Source organism: Lithobates pipiens, unplaced genomic scaffold, assembly GCF_037356315.1.
Source record: "Lithobates pipiens isolate NorthernLeopardFrog02 unplaced genomic scaffold, aLitPip1_a1.2 Scaffold_27, whole genome shotgun sequence".
Classification (NCBI taxonomy): Eukaryota; Metazoa; Chordata; class Amphibia; order Anura; family Ranidae; genus Lithobates; species Lithobates pipiens.
The window spans coordinates 2,873,148-2,900,856 of NW_027507788.1; the positions used below are offsets into that span (position 1 = coordinate 2,873,148).

The following is a 27,709-nucleotide window of genomic DNA, read 5'->3' on the forward strand; positions in this document are numbered from 1 at the left end:
CCAACGTCGGCGAGATGACAATTGGGGCAAAACTGGAATTTTATTTTATTTACATCTCTGCCGTATATTATTACAATTCCACACAAAACTGGCAATCAGATATGAGCGGAGTTGACCTTTTTATAATGTTATTGCTCCGAATGAACCCCGCACACACGTCCTCTGAGTTCGAATCCCATCCAAGACACTATCTGCATGGAGTTTGCATGTTCTCCCTGTGCCTGCGTGGGTTTGCCTCCGGGTACTCCGGTTTCCTCCCACACGTCAAAGACATGCTGGAAGGTTAATTGGATCCGGTCTAAATTGACCCCCAGTATATGTATGATGGGGAGTTAGGGACCTTGGATTGTAAGCTCCTTGAGGGAATGGACTGATGTGAATGTACAATATATATGTAAAGCGATGCGTAAATTGACGGCGCAATACAAGTACCAATAAAAAATAAATTAAATTTTTTTTTTTAAATCTGCATTTTTGGTCAGTAATTTGCGCCTCGTGTGCAAATGCCCATTTAGTGTGCAGATCAAAAAACGCAAGAATACGTTTTCGCAAGCGTGCGTAAATTTGCATGAAAATTACGCAAAAGCATGTGTGCGAAAATGCTCACAAATACATACAATTTTTTTTTTTTTTTTTTTGGAAAAGTGCAAGAGGCCTTCTTAAGGTCCCTCCCAGGAGGAGCGGGAGAGCCCAGGAACCAACACTAGAAACTAAAACTATGGCGGAATCTTTACATAGTTTTAGGTTCCCCCCCTCCCCTCCCCCCATAACTCGGATAACTTCATCCAAGTGACGGGCGGGTTAAAGTCTATTGAATTGTAAGAAAATCTGCTCCTCGGAGCTCCATCAGCCCTCATTGTGGAACTCACCACCTCTGTCTGTTGTCCTTTCCAGATCCTGAACCCCTTCTACATCTTCCAGCTCTTCAGTGTTGTCTTATGGTTTTGCGAGCAATATTATTACTACGCCGTCTGTATCATTATAATATCCTTTATCTCGGTTGGTGTGTCGCTGTACGAGACTAAGAAGGTGAGATCCCAGTACCCAGATTCCGGGCGGTTTTAGATGTGCATGACTAAATACCGGGGGGTGGAGACTTGAGTGATCAATGAATGGTTGGATTTCTAGACAGGTAGAGCCAAACGATCACCCAGGGGAGGAGAATTGATTGGGCAGGTCCATGGAGGAAAAAAAGCCAAGTGACAGGTTTTTGAAGGAGAGGAGAACTGAGTGGACAAGTTCCCAAGGGAAAGAGAGCTGAGTGGGTTGATCCCTAGAAAAGGAGAGCCCAAGTGGGCAGGACCTTCGGGAGGAGAACCAAGTGGGCAGGACCTTCGGGGAGGAGAACCAAGTGGGCAGGACCTTCGGGGAGGAGAACCAAGTGGGCAGGACCTTCGGGGAGGAGAACCGAGTGGGCAGGTCCTCCGGGGAGGAGAACCGAGTGGGCAGGTCCTCCGGGGAGGAGAACCGAGTGGGCAGGTCCTCCGGGGGGGAGAACTGAGTGGGCAGGTCCTCAGAGGGGAGAACTGAGTGGGCAGGTCCTCAGAGGGGAAAACTGAGTGGGCAGGTCCTCCGGGGGGGAAAACTGAGTGGGCAGGTCCTCCGGGGGGGAAAACCGAGTGGGCAGGTCCTCCGGGGAGGAGAACCGAGTGGGCAGGTCCTCCGGGGAGGAGAACCGAGTGGGCAGGTCCTCCGGGGAGGAGAACCGAGTGGGGCAGGTCCCCGGGGGAGGAGAGCCGAGTGGGCAGGTCCCCGGGGGAGGAGAGCCGAGTGCCCAGGTCCCCGGGGGAGGAGAGCCGCGTGCCCAGGTCCCCCGGGGAGGAGAGCCGAGTGCCCAGGTCCCCGGGGGAGGAGAGCCGAGTGCCCAGGTCCCCGGGGGTGGAGAGCTGAGTGCCCAGGTCCCCGGGGGTGGAGAGCTGAGTGCCCAGGTCCCCGGGGGAGGAGAGCTGAGTGCCCAGGTCCCGGGGGAGGAGAGCTGAGTGCCCAGGTCCCCGGGGGAGGAGAGCTGAGTGCCCAGGTCCCGGGGGAGGAGAGCCGAGTGCCCAGGTCCCCGGGGGAGGAGAGCCGAGTGCCCAGGTCCCCGGGGGAGGAGAGCCGAGTGCCCAGGTCCCCGGGGGAGGAGAGCCGAGTGCCCAGGTCCCCGGGGGAGGAGAGCCGAGTGCCCAGGTCCCCGGGGGAGGAGAGCCGAGTGCCCAGGTCCCCGGGGGAGGAGAGCCGAGTGCCCAGGTCCCCGGGGGAGGAGAGCCGAGTGCCCAGGTCCCCGGGGGAGGAGAGCCGAGTGCCCAGGTCCCCGGGGGAGGAGAGCCGAGTGCCCAGGTCCCCGGGGGAGGAGAGCCGAGTGCCCAGGTCCCCGGGGGAGGAGAGCCGAGTGCCCAGGTCCCCGGGGGTGGAGAGCCGAGTGCCCAGGTCCCCGGGGGTGGAGAGCCGAGTGCCCAGGTCCCCGGGGGTGGAGAGCCGAGTGCCCAGGTCCCCGGGGTGGAGAGCCGAGTGCCCAGGTCCCCGGGGGTGGAGAGCCGAGTGCCCAGGTCCCCGGGGGTGGAGAGCCGAGTGCCCAGGTCCCCGGGGGAGGAGAGCCGAGTGCCCAGGTCCCCGGGGGAGGAGAGCCGAGTGCCCAGGGTCCCCGGGGGAGGAGAGCCGAGTGCCCAGGTCCCGGGGGAGGAGAGCCGAGTGCCCAGGTCCCCGGGGGAGGAGAGCCGAGTGCCCAGGTCCCCCGGGGGAGGAGAGCCGAGTGCCCAGGTCCCCGGGGGAGGAGAGCCGAGTGCCCAGGTCCCCGGGGGGGAGGAGAGCCGAGTGCCCAGGTCCCCGGGGGGAGGAGAGCCGAGTGCCCAGGTCCCCGGGGGGGAGGAGAGCCGAGTGCCCAGGTCCCCGGGGGGGAGGAGAGCCGAGTGCCCAGGTCCCCGGGGGGAAGGAGAGTGCAATGCCCACTCCTCTGGACAAGGAAGAGTCGAATACCCATATTCCTGGGGGAAGGAGAGAATTCACAGGGAAAACAAGCCAAATGTAGGGAAAACCTTTGTTTTTTTCCATATTGAATCCTTTGATAATCAGGATTTTGAGGGCATTTTAAAGGTGGTTGAGCAGCTCTGAGGCCGCGTACACACGGGCGGACTGTTCGCCCAACTTTGTCCGTCAAACAGTTTCGGCAAACAGTCCGCTCAAAATTAGCATGGACGGACATGGCCACACACGACGGACGAACAGTTTGCTGAAACCGTGCGCGATGACGTGAACGGCACGTACGACGGGACGAAAAATACGACGTCCTATACACTGCATTATAACTTTCGGGGTGAAAATCCTTTCTGAGCATGCGCGCAACTTTGTTTGACGAACAAGCCTACACACGAGGGGACTGTTCGCTGAAACAAGGTTTCAGCGGACAGTTTTACGGAATTTCCGAAAACCTTGTTCGTCAAACTGTCCGCTGAAACTGTCCGCTGAAAGCCCACACACGAGCGGACTGTCCGCCCAAACACTGTTCAGCGGACAAAGTTGGGCGAACAGTCCGCCCGTGTGTACGCGGCCTGAGCCTTGGTAGCCTTGGATTTGCTCAGCAGTGTTGGTTATAGACGAGTGTATTTTATGTAGCTGCTGACGATCGTGCGGATGATTGGAATGGCGCATGCTTAAGCAGGTTCGGTGATCATGTGACCAGTTTTCCATCCCGCCCTGCATTATACTTGTGCAGATATCGGTCTGTAGCAATGAGCCGTGATCCTCTGTATCTTCTCCCCCGCAGCAAAGCATCGCCCTCCACAATATGGTGAAATTGTCTGTACCTATAAAAGTGCGGCGAGGAACAGGAGGTGAGAGCCTATCCTGGAGACGGTAATGGAACAAGCCGTGCCGTCATAATACAGTCAGCAATGTATTGAAAGCCAAAGTATTTAATGTCTTAGATGATTGGTCGTGGCACTGCGCGCTCATCCTCCTATGTATGCGATTTTCAGATGAACTGATGGTGAATTCCTTGGATCTGGTCCCAGGGGATTGTATCCTCATTCCTCCGGAAGGTCTGTTGTTGCCGTGCGACGCCGCCCTGCTGGCCGGGGAGTGTATGGTGAACGAGAGCATGCTGACAGGTGGGTGTCCATACTGTGCTATAATACTGTACCTATATACTGCGCATACATGGCCAATCAAACGTGATGCATGTTTGGTCACATATTCCATCTCTCTAGATGTTGTTATGGGTGGAGAAAAGAGTGTAAGCTGAGTGTGCAGAAGGTAGGGGTTAAAGAAGGAGGTGATCAGAGACCATGGGGGGGGGGGGGATAAAGATAAGGAAGGATGGTCCCCCAAACATGTACAGAAGCGGGATGGAGGCGGAAGGATGGCATCTGGCGATGGACTGGGGGCATGGAGGAGGCCGGGTGTCATGTGATTGTGGCAGAGGAGCGGCATGACCATTAACTATTGTGAGAGACTGAAGAGGTGAAGTTGACGGGGCAGGAAATGGAGAGAGGGCAGATTAGATGATCATTGATGGTGGGAGATATATAGTCATTGACCATAAAGATGAGCAACAATGGTGCCTGAACATGGACTTGGGGCAACAGATAAGTAGAGGAAGAAGGATGGCAACTGCCTTATGGAGTTGGGGGCATGGAGAAAGCATATGGAGGAGTGGGGGGGGAGCGGTCATGGATCATGGGGAGAATAGGTAGAGAGGGGCTGATGGTGAAAATGAGCAGACAGAGGAGATGATCGTGAGTTAGGAAGGGTGGAGGAGTGAGACATGGTCATGGACCATGGGTAGAATAGGTAGAAGAAGAGGGGCTAAGCATGGTTGGGGGGGGGGGGGTATGGAGAAATATGATGGTGGATGGTAGAATGAAGGTGGAAGGGGGCTGATGATGAGTAGCCAGAGAAGATGGGGTCATGGGCCATGGGGAAAATAGGTATAGAGAGAGCCTGAGCATGGTAAGGGTGCAGGGGAATATGGTAGTGGTTGACTGTATGGAGGTAGAAACGGGGTTAAGATGAACACGAGAGAGTAGGCAGAGGAGATGATCATGAACTGGGAAGGGTGGAGACGTGGGGTCATGGACCATGGGGAGAATCGGCATAGAGGGTCTGAGCATTGTAAGGGTGAAGGGGAAGATGATAGTGGTTGGCATTATGGAGGGCTGATGGTGAACATGGGAGAGCATACAGAGGAGATGATCATGAATTGGGAAAGGTGGAGGAGTGGGATATGGAGATGGACCATGAGGAGAATGGGTAGAGGGGGGATGAGCAGGGCAAGGGTGTAGGGGAAGAAGATGATGATGGTGGTGGTTGGGAGGAAGTGGGTCAAGGGGGCTGATGGTGGATGGGGAGAGCCTAGACAGAGGAGATGATCATGAATTGGGAAGGGGTGAGGAGTGGGGACAAGGGGTGGGGGAGTGGGAATAGGTAGAGAGGGGCAGAGCATGGTTAGGGTTAGGGGAAGAAGATATGGGGGGGGGGAGAGATAGAATGGGGCTGGACAGGGAGAGAGGAGGCTTAGAGGGACCTGACTGTTTCTGGGAGGTGGAGGGAAGAGAGGAGCAGTAGATGACCTTTTCCTCTGGGAGGTCCAGCCCGTAGACTGGAGAAGGCAGAGGAGGTCCGGCCGTAGACTGGAGAGCGCAGAGGAGGTCCGGTCGTAGACTGGAGAGGGCAGAGGAGGTCCGGCCGTAGACTGGAGAAGGCAGAGGAGGTCCGGCCGTAGACTGGAGAGCGCAGAGGAGGTCCGGTCGTAGACTGGAGAGGGCAGAGGAGGTCCGGCCGTAGACTGGAGAGCGCAGAGGAGGTCCGGCCGTAGACTGGAGAAGGCAGAGGAGGTCCGGCCGTAGACTGGAGAGCGCAGAGGAGGTCCGGCCGTAGACTGGAGAGCGCAGAGGTGGTCCGGCCGTAGACTGGAGAGCGCAGAGGAGGTCCGGCCGTAGACTGGAGAGCGCAGAGGAGGTCCGGCCGTAGACTGGAGAGCGCAGAGGAGGTCCGGCCGTAGACTGGAGAGGCAGAGGAGGTCCGGCCGTAGACTGGAGAAGGCAGAGGAGGTCCGGCCGTAGACTGGAGAAGGCAGAGGAGGTCCGGCCGTAGACTGGAGAAGGCAGAGGAGGTCCGGCCGTAGACTGGAGAAGGCAGAGGAGGTCCGGCCGTAGACTGGAGAGGCAGAGGAGGTCCGGCCGTAGACTGGAGAGGGCAGAGGAGGTCCGGCCGTAGACTGGAGAGGGCAGAGGAGGTCCGGCCGTAGACTGGAGAGGGCAGAGGAGGTCCGGCCGTAGACTGGAGAGGGCAGAGGAGGTCCGGCCGTAGACTGGAGAGGGCAGAGGAGGTCCGGCCGTAGACTGGAGAGGGCAGAGGAGGGCCGGCCGTAGACTGGAGAGCGCAGAGGAGGTCCGGCCGTAGACTGGAGAGCGCAGAGGAGGTCCGGCCGTAGACTGAGAGCGCAGAGGAGGTCCGGCCGTAGACTAGAGAGGGCAGAGGAGGTCCGGCCGTAGACTGGAGAGGGCAGAGGAGGTCCGGCCGTAGACTGGAGAGCGCAGAGGAGGTCCGGCCGTAGACTGGAGAGGGCAGAGGAGGTCCGGCCGTAGACTGGAGAGGGCAGAGGAGGTCCGGCCGTAGACTGGAGAGGGCAGAGGAGGTCCGGCCGTAGACTGGAGAGCGCAGAGGAGGTCCGGCCGTAGACTGGAGAGCGCAGAGGAGGTCCGGCCGTAGACTGGAGAGCGCAGAGGAGGTCCGGCCGTAGACTGGAGAGCGCAGAGGAGGTCCGGCCGTAGACTGGAGAGCGCAGAGGAGGTCCGGCCGTAGACTGGAGAGCGCAGAGGAGGTCCGGCCATAGACTGGAGAATGAAGAGGTGGAGGGTTCGTGAATGACCGGTCATATCTTCTTCCTGATGTCTGAATTTTGGGTGCAGCTGTTGCAACAGACGCAACACCCCTCTGGAAAGGGGACGGTAAAGGGGTGTGGTTTAGTAGAAAGGGGCAGGGCCTAACATATTTATGAAATGTCAGATGGTATTTAATATCTGCTTGGGGTTTTTTAGTACTTTTTTGTTCCATTATGTATTATTATAGGGTGCTGTCTTTCATCGTGTTATATTGTACTTTAGTATATAAAGTGGATATTCAGTAACCTAGGCATTTTTATTTACTTATTTTAAACATTTTATATTTTATAATATATACATAATAATTTTATATTTATTTTAAATACTGTATTAGTTTTTGTTTATATTCAGTACCCTAGGCATTTTATTTCGTGTTTTTTCTTTTCTCTCCATTTATAGGGGAAAGCGTTCCTGAAATGAAGACGCCATTACCCGATGGCCCTAACGCCGCTGACACCGTTTACTCCTCGGATGCCCACCGCCGCCACACGCTGTTCTGTGGGACGCAGATCATCCAGGCCAAGAGCTACGTGGACAGTGATGTCATCGCTGTCGTACTAAAGACAGGTATCATGTGACCTTCTACTACTTCTCCCTCACATTGACCTCGGTAGTGCTGTTACCATCTGTCTGATTGGTCCAAAATGGTCCCGCCCCTCTCTGTAGGTGACAGGTGCTCCTAAAAGAGACACTAAATAATGAAAATGATATTCAATGTATCCATGTTATAGGGGTAGATCTCCCAGTCTTGTATGTACTGGTCATATTTATCACATATTTGAGAGCACGCAGCGCCTGCTCGGTTCCCACCCTTGGTCTAGTTGGAGCACAGTCTCCCTTCAGGGCTGTGTGTAGCACTGGTACCAGAGCAGACATGTGAAGGATGATGAAGGACCCTCTGATGACTTGTAAGGTGGGCAGACAGTCCTGGACGTTCTTATGGTGATCACTTTCTGCTCTCTCCAGGGTTCTGCACAGTGAAGGGGAACCTCATCAGCTCCATACTCCACCCCAAACCAATCTTCTTCAAGTTCTACCGGGACGCCATGTTGTTTGTGCTCGCACTGTCCGCTATTGGTAAGAATTTATGACCATGCTTCTCGGTGCATTTTTTTATGTGACTTTTTTTTATTTTTAATTTTTTTTTAAATCCTGTTTTTTATGTTAATAATTTTTTTTTAAAATATATAATCACATTTTATTGTTTTTTTCTTTGTTTTTTTTTAATGTGAATTATGTTTTTTTCATTTTTTTTTTTTGTTTTTTTTTTTTTTTTTTTTAATTGCTTTTTATGTAAATAAATAAATAAATATATATATATATATATATATATATATATATATATATATATATAAAACAAAAAGTGTTGAGGGTGAAGTGCACATGATCCGGATATAGCAGTGCTGAGCAATCGGACCCTTCCACAGGTCAAATGCATGACGGTTTCAGGCTGTAAGATAGCCCCTTTATAAAAATACTATTATATATTATGTTATATAATATTTTCACATAAAAAAAAAAACAATAAAACCTGATTAAAAAAAACAATAATAAATATATATAATATAAATATAATATTAATTCACATAAAAAAACATTAAAACCTGATTAGAAAAAAAAAAAAATATATATATATATATATATATATATATATATATATATATATATATATATATATATATATATATATATATTTAATATATAAAATTTACGATTTATATAACATTAAAAAAAAATTATATAATGTGTGTGTGTGTGTGTGTGTGTGTGTGTGTGTGTGTATATATATATATATATATATATATATATATATATATATATATATATATATATATGTATAAAAATATATATATATAATATCATTTTTTTTCTAATCTGGTTTTAATGTTTTTTTTTTATGTGAATTAATATTATATTTATATTATATATATTTATTATTATTATTGTTATTATTATTATTTTTTTAATCAGGTTTTATTGGATTTTTTTAATGTGAAAAAAAAACAAAAAAAATAAAAAAAAATATATATATATATATATATATATATATATATATATATATATATATATATATATATATATATATATATATATATATATATATTATAGTATTTTTATAAAGGCGCTATCTTACAGCCTGAAACCGTCATGCATTTGACATGTGGAAGGGTCCGATTGTTCGGCACTGTTAAAATATATATTTTTTATTAATGTTATATAATCGTAAATTTTATATATTTTTTTTTTATTATGATTGTATGACATTAATAATAATTCACATTTAAAAAAAACAAAAAAAAATAAAACATGATTAGAAAAAAAAAGTTGTATATATTATATTGATGTTTTTGTTGTTTTTCAGCTGCCATTGGGCTCATCTACAGCCTTGTGATGCACATTCTGCACAAGGTGTGTAGTGTGTTCTCCCCGCCCCTTTGTGCGCCCCTCCATGGTGGCTCCTCATTAATGCATTGTGTCCTGACCAGGTTAAGGTGTCTCAGATCGTCCTGAACACCCTGGACATTATCACCGTCATCGTCCCGCCGGCTCTGCCGGCCGCCATGACCGTGGGGACCGTCTACGCCCAGGGCCGGCTGAGGAAGAAAAATATCTTCTGTATCAGTCCCCCGCGCATCAACGTCAGCGGCAAGATAAAGATGATGTGCTTCGATAAGGTAGGTGGAGGGGAGCTCTGTGTGGCCCCCGGGGGAGGGGGGGTGGGTCTGCATTCCCTCCACTCCCCATCTACAAATTCGAGGAAGCTTGGTTAGAAAAAACTCCACCCCCACCCCTACCCCTCTACCCCCGGTGGTTCATGGGCTCTCCTGTTCCTCTGGGGAGCCCGGGACCGTAGCAGGCGGTAAGAATAGGTTCACACAGAGGAAATAGAGGAACATCCCCCCCCCCCATCTCCTCTTTGATTGAAAATACAGCAAACCTTACCCGAGCTTAACTGCTATATTCGGGATTTAGCTGTATAGCCGAAACGCGTTGCATTTTTTATGCTGTGTCAATTTATGTGTAGCCAATAAGTCAAGAGTACACAGAGTGGACCTCTGTGACAAATGAATCGCCGGATTTCCACACTTCCCATTTCAGAATTGTCATTCCCTGGCTGCAGCCAAGCGTGATCCGTGTTCGTTATCTGCTTTGGAGGGCAGAGGAGCCGTCACAGTTCTAATAGACCTCCGATGTCTCCATAAAGAGGACCTGTCACCTGCCCCAAAGCTATCACAAGGGGGTTTGTTGGCTCCCTCGTGATAGCAATAAAGTTTAAAGAAAAAATTGAAGTGTAAAAAAATATATATATATTTTTTTAGGAATCAAGTATCACCTATAGATGATTTCATGTGCCGCAGTTTGTCACCATTTCATGGGCGTGCACAATTTTAAATCTTGACGTGTTCGGTATCTAATTGCTTGATGCAACCTCCTTTTTATTTTATTTATTTTTTTATTTTTTATATTTTACACAAAAGAAAAATGGGTTTGTGTACACTACAATTCGTTTAAGTTTATTTTTTCCTAAAAAAAAACTTGCATTTGATTAACGGCTGTGTGTGACAGAAAAAAATTGCCACAGCCCCCCATTTTATTCTCTAGGGCCTCTGCTTTAAAAAAATATATGTTTGGGGGTTCTAAGTATTTTCTATAAAAAAAAAAAATCGTGTTTTATATATATATATATATATATATATATATATAATACACGCGCACACACACACACATAATATATATGTAATATATTTTTTTTTATATAGAAAAAACATTAAATAAATATATATATAAAAAAAACATTTAAAAAAATGTGTATATATATATATATATATATATATATATATATAATATATACATTTTTTTTAATGTTTTTTATTTATATATATATTTAATGTTTCTTATATATAAAAAAATATATATATTACATATATACTATGTGTGTGTATGTATGTATGTGTATATATATATATATATATATATTTCTATAATTTAACATATTTTTTAATATATATATATATATATATATATATATGTATATAGTATATGTGTGTGTGTATATATATATATATGCACGTGCACACACATATTATATATGTAATATATTTTTTTATATATAAAAAACATTAAATAAATATATATATATATATATATATATATATATAAAAACATTAAATAAATATATATATATAAAAAACATAAAAAAATGTGTATGTGTGTATGTATATGTGTGTGTATATATATATATATATATATAATATACATTTTTTTAAATGTTTTTTTATATATATATTTATTTAATGTTTCTTATATATAAAAAAATATATATATTACATATATACTATGTGTGTGTATATGTATGTGTATGTGTGTGTGTGTGTATATATATGTATATATATATATATATATATATATATATATATATATATATATATATATATATATATATATATTCTATAATTTAACATATTTTTTCATATATATATATATATATATATATATATATATATACACATATATATGTGTGTGTGTGTGTGTATATATATTATAATGTTGAACTGGATGGACTAGTGTTTCATTGAAAAATTGACTCAGTATTTAAACTCGTCTCCTATTCAATCCATTCCATTCCAGTCTGACCTCCATGTTACCCCCAGACAGGTACTCTCACAGAGGAAGGACTGGACGTTTGGGGGGTGGTCCCGCTCGAGGACACCTACTTCCTGCCGATTAGCCACGATCCTCGCTCGCTGCCAGACGGACACCTCTTATATTCTCTGGCCTCCTGCCACTCCGTCACCCTGCTGAATGGAAATCCCATCGGAGACCTGATGGACCTGAAGATGTTGGAGTCCACCGGATGGGTGAGAAGATATAAAAGCGTTGTTCTCGCTGACCCCGTAAGGTGGTCGGTGTTGCGCGCTGGATCTTAGTCCGGATTGTCCTGCAGTTTTTCATTAATGAATTCGTTCGTTTTCCATCTTTCAGGTTCTGGAGGACGGAGACGCCGATCCGCGTACCAAGGACATTTTTGGGACAAAAGTGCTGTCGCTGATCAAGCCGCCCACCCTGGAGGAGCAGCCGCACGGGCCCGTACGTGACCATCAATACAGCCGGTCTATTTTCTGCTGTCCTTTTCTTGGGGGGGGGAGGAATCTTCACCACTTTCCCTCTGAAAGATTTACCCCCTCCATCATGACCAGACCATTTTTAAAGCTGTACCAAAATTTTATTTATGTACATTTTTTTTTTGCCCACAAACAGAGCTTTCGTTAACATTTTTAGTTTCTACTATAAAACATATTTAATGCAAAAATTTGAACAAATCCTTTATTTTTATTTTTTTCAGAATGTTCGGTCTTTTTTAATTTAATCTTTTTTTTAACCACTTCCCGACCAGCGCACGACGATGTACGTCGACAGAATGGCACGGGCAGGCATATTGGCGTACAGGTACGTCCAATATTCGATGCCGCCCTGCCATCGGGAGCGCGCCGCCGACGGCGCGCTCCCGCGCTGGTCGGGACCCCCGTGAGTTTGGTCGCGGGACCCGCGGACTCGATCGCCGCGGGCATCCCCGCGATCGTCTCACGGAGCGGCCGAATAGAGCAAATGCTGTGTAAACAACATTTGTCTATTCTGCCTAGCAACTAGTGACGCTGATCTCTGCTCCATGTGATTGGAGCAGAGATCAGTGTACACTAAATGAAAGCCCAACCCCCCCACAGTTAGTAACACTCCCCTAGGAACACTTAACCCCTTCGCTGCCAGTGTCATTTACACAGGAATCACTGCATTTATATAGCACTGATTACTGTATAAATGACAATGGTCCCAAAAATGTCCGATGGGTCCCCCACAATGTCGCAGTCACAATAAAAATCGCTGATCGCCGCCATTACTAGTAAAAAAAAAAAAATAATAAAAAATTATTAATAAAAATGCTATAAAACTATCCCTATTTTGTAAACGCTATAACTTTTGCGCAAACCAATCAATAATCGCTTATTGCGATTTTTTTTTTTTACCAAAAATATATAGAAGAATACGTATCGGCCTAAACTGAGGAAAAAAATGTTTTTTTATATATTTTTAGGGGATATTTATTATAACAAAAAGTAAAAAATAATGCGTTTTTTTTCAAAATTGTCGCTCTATTTTTGTTTATAGCGCAAAAAATAAAAACCGCAGAGGTGATCAAATACCACCGAAAGAAAGCTCTATTTGTGGGAATAAAAGGACGTCAATTTTGTTTGGGAGCCACGTCGCACGACCGCGCAATTGTCAGTTAAAGCGACGCAGTGCCGAATCGCAAAAAGTGGTCTGGTCTTTGACCAGCAAATTGGTCCGGTCTGAAAGTGGTTAATACCTATTGGCCTACAATTATAAAGAAATTTGATTTTTTTACTTTCTACTATAAAACATATTTAATCAGAACATTTTTAAAAATAATCGAATTTCTTTATAAATGTAGGCCAATATGTATTCTGCCACATATTTTTGGTAAAAAAAAAATGTACAATAAGTGTATATTTTGTGTGAAAGTTATAGCGTCTACAATCTATGGGATATATACTGGAATTTTATTTTTATTTATTTTTTAATACTAGTAATGGCGGAGATCAGCGACTGCGATAGTATGGTGGGCGATCTGACACTAAGTGGCGGTTCACACTGCTGCGATGTGGGAACCCTGCGAATCCACTGCGGGTTCCGGCATCGCATGTCGCCCGGCTGCAGTTCACACTGCTCTATGCCAACGGCTGGGGGTGTTTCCGTTAAAAGTTATTGGCCGCCCCAAATCTGTTCGCATATCGCAGTGCGATCTGCAAATTCGGACAGGAATCTGATCGTCGCCGATAGGAAAGAGCTCCATATCCCGTCTTCCTCCTCGCCGATCGGTGGGTGGCCGGCACCCACTTATCTGCTTGTGCTGTGACTAATCGCAGCACAGCCGGCGCGCCCCCCTGCCCAGAAGTGCTGGACCACGTACTTGATACTTGATCCAGCGTGCGGCGGTCGCAGAGTGGTTAAGCCATGATTTCAATCACATTGACCCTGTTGCTGTTTTCTCCCCCCCCCTAGAAGCACACAGTCCCTGTGGGCATCCTGCAGCGGTTCCCATTTTCTTCCAGCATCCAGCGGATGAGCGTCATCGCCAGACAGTCGAGCGATCAGCATTCTCAGCTTTACATGAAGGGGGCGCCAGAGATGGTGGCCAGTCTGTGCCGGAACGATACGGGTGAGCGTCCTCTCTGGCAGTTGAGACAGATTTCCGGGTCTTTTTTTCTTTTTATTTATTTCTTTTTATTTTTTTAATAACAATGTAACCATTTTGTATTTTTTTTTTTTTAATATCAATGTAACCATTTCTGATTTTATTTATTAATTTTTTTTTTATAACGTATGCATTTGTGTTATTTTTTTTTCTTATTACATTGTAACCGTTTGATTGTTTTTTTTGTTTTTATAACGTATCCATTTGTGATTTTTTTTTTCTTTTTATAACGTAACCGTTTGTGATTTTATTTAATTTTTTAAATAGCGTATCCATTTGTGATTTTAACATTTTTTTTTTTTTTTTTTTTTTTTTAGAACATTGTAACCATGTGTGATTTGTGTTTATTTATTTTTTAGAACATATGCATTTTGTGTTTGTTATACATAAAAAAAATGTAACCATTTGTATTTTTTTTATTTTAATAGCAACGTATCCATTTGTGATTTTTTTTTTTTATAACGTATCCATTTGTAAAAATTTTTTATTATAACATTGTAACCGTTTGTGATTTTTTTTTTTTTTTTTTTTTAAATAACGTATCCATTTATGATTTTTTAATTTTTATTTTTATTTTTTTTATAACATTGTAACCATGTGTGACTTGTGTTTGTTTTTATTTATTTATTTTTATAACATTGTAACCATTTGTCATTTTTTTTTTTAATTTTTTTTTTTATTTCTTGCAGTACCGCCTGATTTCTCTGCCATGCTGCGTCAGTACACTCAGGACGGGTACCGGGTCCTGGGCTTTGCGTATAAAACTCTGCCATCCACCAGAACGTTTGAAGAGGCGCAGGCTGTGACCAGGTTCGTCCCTCGATCTATAGATATTCCCGTATCGGTCTTCTCACTAGATGGGATTTATTAACCACTTCAGCACCCGGAAGATTTTACCCCCTTCCTGCCTGGGCCATTTTTTTTTTCCGATACAGCACTTGCGTTACTTCAACTGACAATTGCGTGGTCGTGTGACCAAAAGAAAAAAAAAAATAAGGATGTAAATTTTGTTTAGGTACAACACCCAAACAAAATTTACATCCTTTTTTTTCCCCCCCCCCACAAATAAAGCTTTCTTTTGGTGGTATTTGATCGCCTCTGCAGTTGTTGTTGATTTATTTCTATTTTTTTTCCCTATAAACAAAAAAAGAGCGACAATTTTGAAAGAAAAAAACAATGTGTTTTACTTTTTGCTATAATAAATATCCCAAATAAAAAAAAAAAAAAATTCCTCAGTTTAGGCCAATATGTATTCTTCTACATATTTCTGGTAAAAAAAAAAAAAAATTGCAATAACCGTATATTGATTGGTTTGTGCAAAAGTTATAGCGTCTACAAAATAGGGGATAGATTTATGGCATTTTTATTATTATTATAATTATTATCATATATATATATATATATATATATATATATATATATATATATATATATATATATATATATATATATATATATATATATATATATAATATTATTATTATTATTATTATATATATTATTATTATTTTTTTTTTTTCACTAATCTGCGATATTATTATTATTTTTTTTTTCACTAATCTGCGATATTATTATTATTATTTTTTTTTTTTTTCACTAATCTGCGATATTATTATTATTATTTTTTTTAAACTAATCTGCGATATTATTATTATTTTTTTTTTTTCACTAATCTGCGATATTATTATTATTATTATTTTTTTTTTCACTAATCTGCGATATTATTATTATTATTTTTTTTTCACTAATCTGCGATATTATTATTATTATTATTATTATTATTATTTTTTTTTTTTTTATCGGGACTGCAATGTTGCGGTGGACAAATTGGACACATTGATACAGCGATCAGTGCTATAAATAGCCACTGATTACTGTGTAAATGTCACTGGCAGGGAAGGGGTTAACACTAGGGGGCGATCAAGGGGCTGACTGTGTGTTGTAACTGAAGGGGGGAGGGGACTGACTAGGGGAGGAGACCCATCGGTGTTCCTATATACTAGGAACACACGATCTATCTCCTCTCCTCTGCCAGGATGTGGATCTGTGTGTTTTCCACATTTCTTCTCTGTCAGGAGCGGTCCCGGGAGCCCGGCGGACATCGCGTCAGTGACGCGGCGGGAACGCCGCGCCCGCCCCCCTATACCAGCATCGAGCTGAGGACGTCATATGACGCCCACCCAGGATGGGAGATCCCACCTGCGGACGTCATTTGACGATAGCCGGGTAATGAAGTGGTTGTAAACCTCAGACATGAAATCTGAACAAAGCATTTCCCTCTATAGTGTGTTCTTGTCTCAGTCCAGAGCACTGAGTGTCGTTTTTTTTTGTCTGCTGCCTCCTTCCTCTGCACGACTCGCTTCTGACAAGTTTTCCTGACACCAGGAAAAAAAAAAAAAAAATGGTGACAGGGGAGGGAGCTGCAGCACACAGACTGTGATTGGCAGCCTCAGCTGTGTTCTGTGTGAAGGGGGTGTGTCCCTTCCCTCCGGTACGCTCTCAGAGCTCTCCTCGCTGATGTGACTCGACCTCCCCGCCCCCCCCTCCGCCTTTCTGAGCTGAGAGATTCTGTGTATATTCTGCACTTTGCATGGATGTAAAGGAGAGAGGGCTGCAGATAAACGGGTACAACTTCTGTAGGAGGATTTGTTTCATCTGAGTCACATCACTGGGTAGGCGGAGGGTTTACATGCACATGGGATCTATAGTATATTTGGAGACGGGGGGGCGGGGGGTGGAGGATTTCATTAACGTCAACAAAATCTGTATCAAATAACGGCAAATTGTTGCAAAACGAGATTTCCTACAAAAAAAAAAAAAAACAACGATCGTCAATTATCTTCTATAATGTTCTGCTTTCCGCGGCGTCGCCTTTTTTTTTTTTTTTTTTTTCCCCCACGTAGAGAGTCGGCGGAGCGTGACCTGACCTTCCTGGGGTTCCTGGTTATGAGGAACGTGCTGAAGCCGGAGACATCGCCCGTCATCTACTCGCTGAGAAAAGCCGACATCCGCACCGTCATGGTGACCGGTCAGTGACATTATGGGATGCCCCAATCTTTTTATATGAACCCCCCAACTAATTCTTGCAGGATGGAGCTGAGCCAATTTAAAAAAAAAAAAAAAAAATTTAAATTTTTTTTTTTCTCTTTTAGGTGACAACATGTTGACCGCGGTGAACGTCGCCAAGAGCTGCCACCTTGTGGAGGTAACGGAAAAGGTTTTCTTCGTGAACGCCTCTCCTCCCACTTATGACAGCTCCGCCACCCTGAGATTCATCCCCTCCGAGCCGACTGTGGGGGAGGAGAACAGAGAGGTAAGTGCCCCCCTCCCCCCCCCCCCCCCATCCGCGGGTCTGTCCCGGCCGTGTGTGTGCGCCAATAATGCCGCCAGGCCTCTCGCAGCTGCCGGGAGGGTGCGTAAACCTGACAAATGGAATCCATCCAATGGCTGTGCAGCCACCCGATCGCTTCCATAAGCCCTCCCCCACCCCTGCATGTGCCGCCCCCACCCCCCCGCCATATTTACCGGGCACTCCAGGACCAGCACAGTGGGTGCTGCCGAGTAGAGGGGGAAGGGAGATCAGTGAATGTCTGTTTGCTGATCTCCTCTTCCTGCTAATGACTTGGAAGTGTAAAATGTCACTTTCCTCAGCTTGTGCGGCCGGCCGGGGGAGAAGCTGCACTCCATTCGTTTCATTACAAGGCAGGTGAGAGATCTCATTAAAGAGAACCTGTCACCAAAAAATGTTACATTCCATAAACAGCTGCACTAATATTGTGTGACATGTTGTGTGACTACCTCCATTTTATTGTCTGGGGCACATATGTCAAACACAAAGCCCGCAGGCCGAATCTGGCCCTCCAGGCCTTGTCGTGTGGCCCTCGCACCAAGTTTTGCAGCTGGAATGTGTCAGAACTCCGTTCCGTCTCCTCCAACTTTCACCCTCCGCTCTCTGCAAGGTGAGGTGAAGCCGCCTGCACAGGGAGGTACTAGCACACCCCTGGACTCTGTAAATAACGCACTACCGAACCCTGCACGCCGTGCATAGCACACCCCTGAACCCTACACTCAGTGCATAGCACACCCCTGAACCCTGCACTCCGTGCATAGCACACTCCTGAACCCTGCACTCCGTGCATAGCACACTCCTGAACCCTACACTCCGTGCATAGCACACCCCTGAACCCTGCACTCCGTGCATAGCACACCCCTGAACCCTACACTCAGTGCATAGCACACTCCTGAACCCTGCACTCCGTGCATAGCACACTCCCGAACCCTGCACTCCGTGCATAGCACACTCCTGAACCCTGCACTCCGTGCATAGCACACTCCTGAACCCTACACTCCGTGCATAGCACACCCCTGAACCCTGCACTCCGTGCATAGCACACTCCTGAACCCTACACTCCGTGCATAGCACACCCCTGAACCCTGCACTCCGTGCATAGCACACCCCTGAACCCTACACTCAGTGCATAGCACACTCCTGAACCCTGCACTCCGTGCATAGCACACTCCCGAACCCTGCACTCCGTGCATAGCACACTCCTGAACCCTGCACTCCGTGCATAGCACACCCCTGAACCCTGCACTCCGTGCATAGCACACCCCTGAACCCTACACTCCGTGCATAGCACACTCCTGAACCCTGCACTCCGTGCATAGCACACTCCTGAACCCTGCACTCCGTGCATAGCACACTCCTGAACCCTGCACTCCGTGCATAGCACACTCCTGAACCCTGCACTCCGTGCATAGCACACTCCTGAACCCTGCACTCCGTGCATAGCACACTCCTGAACCCTGCACTCCGTGCATAGCACACTCCTGAACCCTGCACTCCGTGCATAGCACACTCCTGAACCCTGCACTCCGTGCATAGCACACCCCTAAACCCTGCAATCTGTACACAGCACACCTCTGAACTCTGTATATAACGCACTACCGAACCCTGCACTCGTGGTAAGCTGGTGGCAGGAGAGACAATCGCTAGCCAGTCTTCCTTTTTGGATCCAATTTTACTTCTCTTATTTGTATGATATACACAAACGCAGCTGCTTCGAGTGAACGCGGTCCGTACCGCGCCATTTTGCCTTTCCGAGTAATAAACATTTTAAAGTCGATGCAACTTTTTACCATAAATGTATAAGCTGTGGAAATTCCGGTGGCATTTTAGATGCCTGAATAAAAGAAATAATTTTTTTGGGGGGGTCTCCTCTGTCTCCACGCAGGGGCTGTACCAGCAAGGAGGGGCGTTCCTGGACCGCGGGCCGTTCTGCTTCGCCATGAATGGGAAATCTTTCACGGCTCTGACTGATTACTTCCCCGAAATGCTGCCCAAGGTGAGGCCGTCCTGAGTCCGATTCCACGATATTAAAGCTCTGTCCTCGGATAAAGGATTCTGCTGGAATCGGGATCCTCCTTTAGGTTTCTGCTTATCAAACGCTGAATTATTATTTTTTTTTTTTTTTAAGCTAATTATTTATTCTGCTTATATTTCACCCCCCCCCCCCTCCCCCCCATCAACAGTGTGGGCTTGAGGGGCAGCTGCTATGGGCCCCACAACAATCACTGGGCTCGGGGCAGCTGCCCCTTTTTGCCCTGTGCTAAAGGCAGCCCCGAGTGACAACAGCACTGGGTCTCTATGCTTCTCTATGCAACGCAGGCAAATCAAGTCTGAAGGGAGGGGCCAGTGGGGGGGGGCGGGGTTGGGTATTGTACATAGCTTCCTGAAAACACCACAACACCCGTCCTCTCCAGAGCCCTCAATCTTGATTGCAAGCGGCGGGAGGAGTTATGCAAATATCTAAATGCCTTGATGGGTTGGGGGGGTCCATAGGCGATCTGTATTTGCATAGGTAACGCCCACATGTGACGCTGAGCCTCCATGACCTGAAATATGAAAGGGGCGGGGCCAGGGACAATCAGGTTGGGGAGGGAAGAGTTACAAAAGCTGTTGCGGAACTACAAGTCCCATGAGGCTTTGCAAGGCAGATAGTTAAGGCCGGGGCTCCATGTCTGAATGGACGCAGGGAGCTGTGACTCAGTGCAGGTTCCCCCGTAGCAAGCCGCCGGCTGTGGGGGCACTTCACAGGAGGGAGGGACCCGAGAAGAGGAGGATCAGGGCTGCTCTGTTCGTATCCATTACAAAGGAGATAAGTATAACATGTTTGTAACTTTTTTTTGTTTTTCTATAAAAAATAACAATCACTTTAAATGCGGAAGAGAGAGCTGAGGTCATCGACCTGTCTGCACTCTCTGCAGAGCTGTGCGAGTCTCGGGTCTGGGTGAATAGGGCAGCGGAGTGGCTAAGTGATGAGCACTTCCGCATGGCAGTACTAGGGGGTCACCGGTTTGAACCCCAACCACGGCACCACCTGCCTGGTTTCCTCCCAAACTCCGAAGATATGCTGATAGGTTAATTGGCCTCTGTGAAAAATGGCTCCAATATGTGAGCCGGGGGACCTTCGATTGTAAGGAATATATTTTAATATGTTTAACCTTTGACCTGGAGCTTGGCTATTAAAATACAATGTTGGGTGGAGTTGCTTTTGCACTTTTTTTTTGTTTTAGAAAGATGCTCAGATGGGCATTTTTGCCGTAAACCTGAATTCAGTAGAGGAATGCTCCTTTCACGTCTGCAGTCATCCTGATCCTCCTCCTTCTCTCGATTTTTAGGTTCTTATGCACGCCACAGTCTTCGCCCGAATGTCCCCTGACCAGAAAACTCAGCTGGTGCAAAACTTCCAAGTTCTGGGGTGAGTGAGCGCCGGGTCCCCTATAGTCAGAATGGCGGCTGGTGAGAAGAAGCCACATAGACCTCCTATAGGTTCTGTAGGCCACAAAGTGCCAGGGAGGCCTCCTATAGGTTCTGTAGGCCACAAAGTGCCAGGGAGGCCTCCTATAGGTTCTGTAGGCCGCAATGAGCCAGGGAGGCCTCCTATAGGTTCTGTAGGCCGCAATGAGCCAGGGAGGCCTCCTATAGGTTCTGTAGGCCACAAAGTGCCAGGGAGGCCTCCTATAGGTTCTGTAGGCCGCAATGAGCCAGGGAGGCCTCCTATAGGTTCTGTAGGCCGCAATGAGCCAGGGAGGCCTCCTATAGGTTCTGTAGGCCGCAATGAGCCAGGGAGGCCTCCTATAGGTTCTGTAGGCCACAAAACCAGGGAGGCCTCCTATAGGTTCTGTAGGCCACAAAGAGCTAAGGAGGCCTCTTATAGGTTCTGTAGGCCACAAAGAGCTAAGGAGGCCTCTTATAGGTTCTGTAGGCCACAAAGAGCCAAGGAGGCCTCCTATAGGTTCTGTAGGCCACAAAGAGCCAGGGAGGCCTCCTATAGGTTCTGTAGATGTACTCCACCAACTTTCCAAAAAATGGTTGGAGCCATGCAAATAATTCACTCTGGTTTATAATATATCAAACACACAAGGCCATCTCATTGGGACTTTTTAGACAATTACATTCTACAACATTGTTACAAAACATGGTTTATTGTATCATCATAAAAGTATACACAACTAAAAACATATCACAGTTGTGTACATCATAGCAATTTTTCATGCATTACGCAATCTGAAATATACCCAAATTATGAGCCAAGATGTTCCTGTACAAGGCCAGGACAAACCAACGTGTTTTGAACAAAATGTTTGTCTCAGGGGTAGGGGTACACAATATAGTGGTATAATGATGTAAACAAGTACCTATCAGCCAGTTTGAAATCTAAGATGTATAACTTATCGCTTAGAGGGGCCAAGATGGCCTCCAGGACCGCAGCCTGTGCACACAAGGATCATGTAGATGGCGCCAAAGGATCAATGTGTCTTTTGTGCAAATCGTGTCCAACCAGGCGGACTCCTCATTACTGACATGGCGGCGAGGTTGGAGACAATTTTGCACATACACGTAAGACACATTGGTCTCATTGGGGCCATCTGTGTGATCCTTGTGTGCACAGACTGCGGTCCTGACGGCCAGCTTGGCCCCTCTCGACAAAGAGTAAGGCACCTTTGTCTGAACCCTGGCTGATATGTATTTATGTGCATCATTATGGGGAAAATTAAATCACATTTCAGAGATGGGGGTGGGGGGGTGAGAGACATTGGGTGAGTGTTCTGTAGGTTTGGGGATCAGGGACAATGGGCATATTGAAGCCGGCAGAGCTGCAGAGGGGAGAGGGGTTTAGACCCCTGACATTTCACGAAAAGCCCCCCCCCCCACGGGGCTCCTAAAGAAAAAAAAAAGACAAAAAAATAAAATACTCCTAACTGATATATATTTATTTACATCATTATACAGCTATATTGTATACACCTACCCCTGAAGAAGACATGGTTTGAAACGCGTAGGGTATGTCCCGGACCTGCAACGTGTACAGAAATATCAAGTATAACAGTGTTTGCATGATCCCATCGGGGAATATCAGCCAGATGCCTTACTGTTCGCTGAGAGGGGCCAAGATGGCCGCCAGGACCGCAGCCCGTGCACACAAGGATCACATAGATGACACCAAAGGACGAATGTGTCTTGCATGTATGTGCAAATTGTCGCCATGTCAGTAATGTCGGGCCAGTCTGGTTGGAGACAATTTTCACATTGGACACATTGATCCTTTGGTGCCACCTGGGCGTTGTCTGGGTGGGGGTGGCTACCTGCAGCAACCTACGTACAGATATTTTTGCGGATTATTGAGTCCTCATTCTCTTCTATACAGCTACTGTGTGGGGATGTGCGGAGACGGAGCCAATGACTGCGGGGCGCTGAAAGCTGCCGATGTCGGGATCTCTCTGTCGGACAGCGAGGCCTCCGTCGCCTCGCCATTCACCTCCAAAATCAACAACATCGAGTGCGTTCCCATCGTCATCCGGTCAGTGGAGGGCGCTGTTCTGAAATGTTTTATTTTACTTCCTCATGCTATATATATATATATATATATATATAATTAAATCTAATTAATGCTATAATAATGATTACTAGAAAATGTGTGTGCCTTCACAAATGGGTGCCGGGTGTTGGAGGATGAGAGCTGGAAGCCTGGAGACCTATACTGGAGATGTTCTGGAGGAAGGGACAATGTGGATGGTGGAACTTGTTTCAGAAGTAGGAGCGTTCTGGAGTTGGGAGGTATCAGGACAGTGGAGGGATGTTCTGGAGCATGGGTATTGAGGATGGTGGAACCTGTTCCAGAAGTAAAGTGTTCTGGATTTAAGGATGGGGATCAGGACAGTAGAGGGGTTCTGGAGTAGGGGTATTGAGGATGGTAGAACTTGTTCCAGATGTAGAGTGTTCTGGATTGAAGGAGAGGGGATCAGGACAGTGGAGGGGTTCTGGAGTAGGGGTATTGAGGATGGTAGAACTTGTTCCAGATGTGGAGTGTTCTGGATTGAAGGAGAGGGGATCAGGACAGTAGAGGGGTTCTGGAGTAGGGGTATTGAGGATGGTAGAACTTGTTCCAGATGTAGAGTGTTCTGGATTGAAGGAGAGGGGATCAGGACAGTGGAGGGGTTCTGGAGTAGGGGTATTGAGGATGGTAGAACTTGTTCCAGATGTGGAGTGTTCTGGATTGAAGGAGAGGGGATCAGGACAGTAGAGGGGTTCTGGAGTAGGGGTATTGAGGATGGTAGAACTTGTTCCAGATGTAGAGTGTTCTGGATTGAAGGAGAGGGGATCAGGACAGTGGAGGGGTTCTGGAGTAGGGGTATTGAGGATGGTAGAACTTGTTCCAGATGTAGAGTGTTCTGGATTTAAGGATGGGGATCAGGACAGTAGAGGGGTTCTGGAGTAGGGGTATTGAGGATGGTAGAACTTGTTCCAGATGTAGAGTGTTCTGGATTGAAGGAGAGGGGATCAGGACAGTGGAGGGGTTCTGGAGTAGGGGTATTGAGGATGGTAGAACTTGTTCCAGATGTAGAGTGTTCTGGATTGAAGGAGAGGGGATCAGGACAGTAGAGGGGTTCTGGAGTAGGGGTATTGAGGATGGTAGAACTTGTTCCAGATGTAGAGTGTTCTGGATTGAAGGAGAGGGGATCAGGACAGTGGAGGGGTTCTGGAGTAGGGGTATTGAGGATGGTAGAACTTGTTCCAGATGTGGAGTGTTCTGGATTGAAGGAGAGGGGATCAGGACAGTAGAGGGGTTCTGGAGTAGGGGTATTGAGGATGGTAGAACTTGTTCCAGATGTAGAGTGTTCTGGATTGAAGGAGAGGGGATCAGGACAGTAGAGGGGTTCTGGAGTAGGGGTATTGAGGATGGTGGAACCTGTTCCAGAAGTAAAGTGTTCTGGATTTAAGGATGGGGATCAGGACAGTAGAGGGGTTCTGGAGTAGGGGTATTGAGGATGGTAGAACTTGTTCCAGATGTAGAGTGTTCTGGATTGAAGGAGAGGGGATCAGGACAGTGGAGGGGTTCTGGAGTAGGGGTATTGAGGATGGTAGAACTTGTTCCAGATGTAGAGTGTTCTGGATTGAAGGAGAGGGGATCAGGACAGTAGAGGGGTTCTGGAGTAGGGGTATTGAGGATGGTAGAACTTGTTCCAGATGTAGAGTGTTCTGGATTGAAGGAGAGGGGATCAGGACAGTGGAGGGGTTCTGGAGTAGGGGTATTGAGGATGGTAGAACTTGTTCCAGATGTAGAGTGTTCTGGATTGAAGGAGAGGGGATCAGGACAGTAGAGGGGTTCTGGAGTAGGGGTATTGAGGATGGTAGAACTTGTTCCAGATGTAGAGTGTTCTGGATTGAAGGAGAGGGGATCAGGACAGTGGAGGGGTTCTGGAGTAGGGGTATTGAGGATGGTAGAACTTGTTCCAGATGTGGAGTGTTCTGGATTGAAGGAGAGGGGATCAGGACAGTAGAGGGGTTCTGGAGTAGGGGTATTGAGGATGGTAGAACTTGTTCCAGATGTAGAATGTTCTGGATTGAAGGAGAGGGGATCAGGACAGTAGAGGGGTTCTGGAGTAGGGGTATTGAGGATGGTGGAACCTGTTCCAGAAGTAAAGTGTTCTGGATTTAAGGATGGGGATCAGGACAGTAGAGGGGTTCTGGAGTAGGGGTATTGAGGATGGTAGAACTTGTTCCAGATGTAGAGTGTTCTGGATTGAAGGAGAGGGGATCAGGACAGTGGAGGGGTTCTGGAGTAGGGGTATTGAGGATGGTAGAACTTGTTCCAGATGTAGAGTGTTCTGGATTGAAGGAGAGGGGATCAGGACAGTAGAGGGGTTCTGGAGTAGGGGTATTGAGGATGGTAGAACTTGTTCCAGATGTAGAGTGTTCTGGATTGAAGGAGAGGGGATCAGGACAGTGGAGGGGTTCTGGAGTAGGGGTATTGAGGATGGTAGAACTTGTTCCAGATGTAGAGTGTTCTGGATTGAAGGAGAGGGGATCAGGACAGTAGAGGGGTTCTGGGGTAGGGGTATTGAGGATGGTAGAACTTGTTCCAGATGTAGAGTGTTCTGGATTGAAGGAGATGGGATCAGGACAGTGGAGGGGTTCTGGAGTAGGGGTATTGAGGATGGTAGAACTTGTTCCAGATGTAGAGTGTTCTGGATTGAAGGAGAGGGGATCAGGACAGTAGAGGGGTTCTGGAGTAGGGGTATTGAGGATGGTAGAACTTGTTCCAGATGTAGAGTGTTCTGGATTGAAGGAGAGGGGATCAGGACAGTGGAGGGGTTCTGGAGTAGGGGTATTGAGGATGGTAGAACTTGTTCCAGATGTAGAGTGTTCTGGATTGAAGGAGAGGGGATCAGGACAGTAGAGGGGTTCTGGAGTAGGGGTATTGAGGATGGTAGAACTTGTTCCAGATGTAGAGTGTTCTGGATTGAAGGAGAGGGGATCAGGACAGTGGAGGGGTTCTGGAGTAGGGGTATTGAGGATGGTAGAACTTGTTCCAGATGTAGAGTGTTCTGGATTGAAGGAGAGGGGATCAGGACAGTGGAGGGGTTCTGGAGTAGGGGTATTGAGGATGGTGGAACTTGTTCCAGATGTAGAGTGTTCTGGATTGAAGGAGAGGGGATCAGGACAGTAGAGGGGTTCTGGAGTAGGGGTATTGAGGATGGTAGAACTTGTTCCAGATGTTGAGGAGTGTTCTGGAGTTGGGAGGAATGTAGGGACAGTGGAGGGGTTCTGGAGTTGGGAGGAATGTAGGGACAGTGGAGGGTGTTTTCGAGGTTCTGGTGTATCGGGGCCTCTGGGAGGAGAGTGGAAGTCCATCTTGCGGAAGGGACCAATGAGTTTTCTATGTTGGGAAAATCTAGATAGAATTATCTGTATTGGGGCAAAATTCAGGAGGCAAAATTCCTACTAAGAAAACAAAACTGACTTCTTTGGCTCCGCAGGGAAGGCCGCTGCTCGCTGGAGACCTCATTTGAGACGTTCAAATACATGGCAATGTACAGCCTGATCCAGTTCATCACTGTTCTCATCCTGTACACGGTAAGTGGGGGTGGGGTGGTGGGGGACATGTATATTCCAACATGTGTTCTGATCTGTCTTCGAGTGTCGAAGTCCTGATTTTTTGGAGATTGTGAAATGTTTGTGGTCTCATCTGACCGCTTTGCCGATATAAATGTTTGTTGTCTTACCAGGTGGGCACCAGTCTGGGCGACTTCCAGTTCCTCCTCTTTGATCTGGTTATCACTACCACTGTGGCCGTCCTGATGGGCAGAACCGGCCCGGCCAGCCAGCTGGGGATAAAGCGCCCGCTCGGCACTCTGATCAGTATTCCGGTTCTGGGGAGCCTGATATGTCAGACCCTGCTCGTCATTCTCGTCCTGCTGATGTCCTACTTCCTGACCACATCGCAGCCCTGGTAAGGGTAAAACCTTCCTCTTTGGGGTGCAGGAGAGAGGGGTACTATGTGTATGGCCCTAGAAGAGAAGTCCTCATAGATGAGGTCACTGTGTATGGTCCTAGAAGAGAAGTCCTCATAGATGAGGTCACTGTGTATGGGCCTAGAAGAGAAGTCCTCATAGATCAGGTCACTGTGTATGGTCCTAGAAGAGAAGTCCTCATAGATCAGGTCACTGTGTATGGTCCTAGAAGAGAAGTCCTCATAGATGAGGTCACTGTGTATGGGCCTAGAAGAGAAGTCCTCATAGATGAGGTCACTGTGTATGGTCCTAGAAGAGAAGTCCTCATAGATCAGGTCACTGTGTATGGTCCTAGAAGAGAAGTCCTCATAGATGAGGTCACTGTGTATGGGCCTAGAATAGAAGTCCTCATAGATGAGGTCACTGTGTATGGGCCTAGAAGAGAAGTCCTCATAGATGAGGTCACTGTGTATGGTCCTAGAAGAGAAGTCCTCATAGATCAGGTCACTGTGTATGGTCCTAGAAGAGAAGTCCTCATAGATGAGGTCACTGTGTATGGGCCTAGAATAGAAGTCCTCATAGATGAGGTCACTGTGTATGGGCCTAGAAGAGAAGTCATCATAGATGAGGTCACTGTGTATGGTCCTAGAAGAGAAGTCCTCATAGATGAGGTCACTGTGTATGGTCCTAGAAGAGAAGTCCTCATAGATGAGGTCACTGTGTATGGTCCTAGAAGAGAAGTCCTCATAGATCAGGTCACTGTGTATGGTCCTAGAAGAGA

The 27,709-nt window shown here is 46.6% G+C and overlaps 1 protein-coding gene across 1 annotated transcript in view; it reads left to right on the top strand.

Annotated features, from left to right (window-relative positions):
* The window catches only part of ATP13A2 (ATPase cation transporting 13A2), a gene marked incomplete in the record, with an annotated part of 47,872 nt that overhangs the window by 14,104 nt on the left and 6,059 nt on the right, over positions 1–27,709 (top strand). Inside the window, 17 exon segments of the mRNA XM_077456290.1 lie at positions 3,740–3,806; positions 3,951–4,082; positions 7,257–7,424; positions 7,824–7,934; positions 9,220–9,266; positions 9,344–9,532; positions 11,510–11,716; positions 11,841–11,945; positions 13,938–14,094; positions 14,820–14,940; positions 17,034–17,158; positions 17,283–17,443; positions 19,365–19,475; positions 20,812–20,891; positions 22,842–22,994; positions 26,455–26,551; positions 26,704–26,927. Of these exon segments, the coding sequence (XP_077312416.1) occupies positions 3,740–3,806; positions 3,951–4,082; positions 7,257–7,424; positions 7,824–7,934; positions 9,220–9,266; positions 9,344–9,532; positions 11,510–11,716; positions 11,841–11,945; positions 13,938–14,094; positions 14,820–14,940; positions 17,034–17,158; positions 17,283–17,443; positions 19,365–19,475; positions 20,812–20,891; positions 22,842–22,994; positions 26,455–26,551; positions 26,704–26,927 (2,255 nt within the window).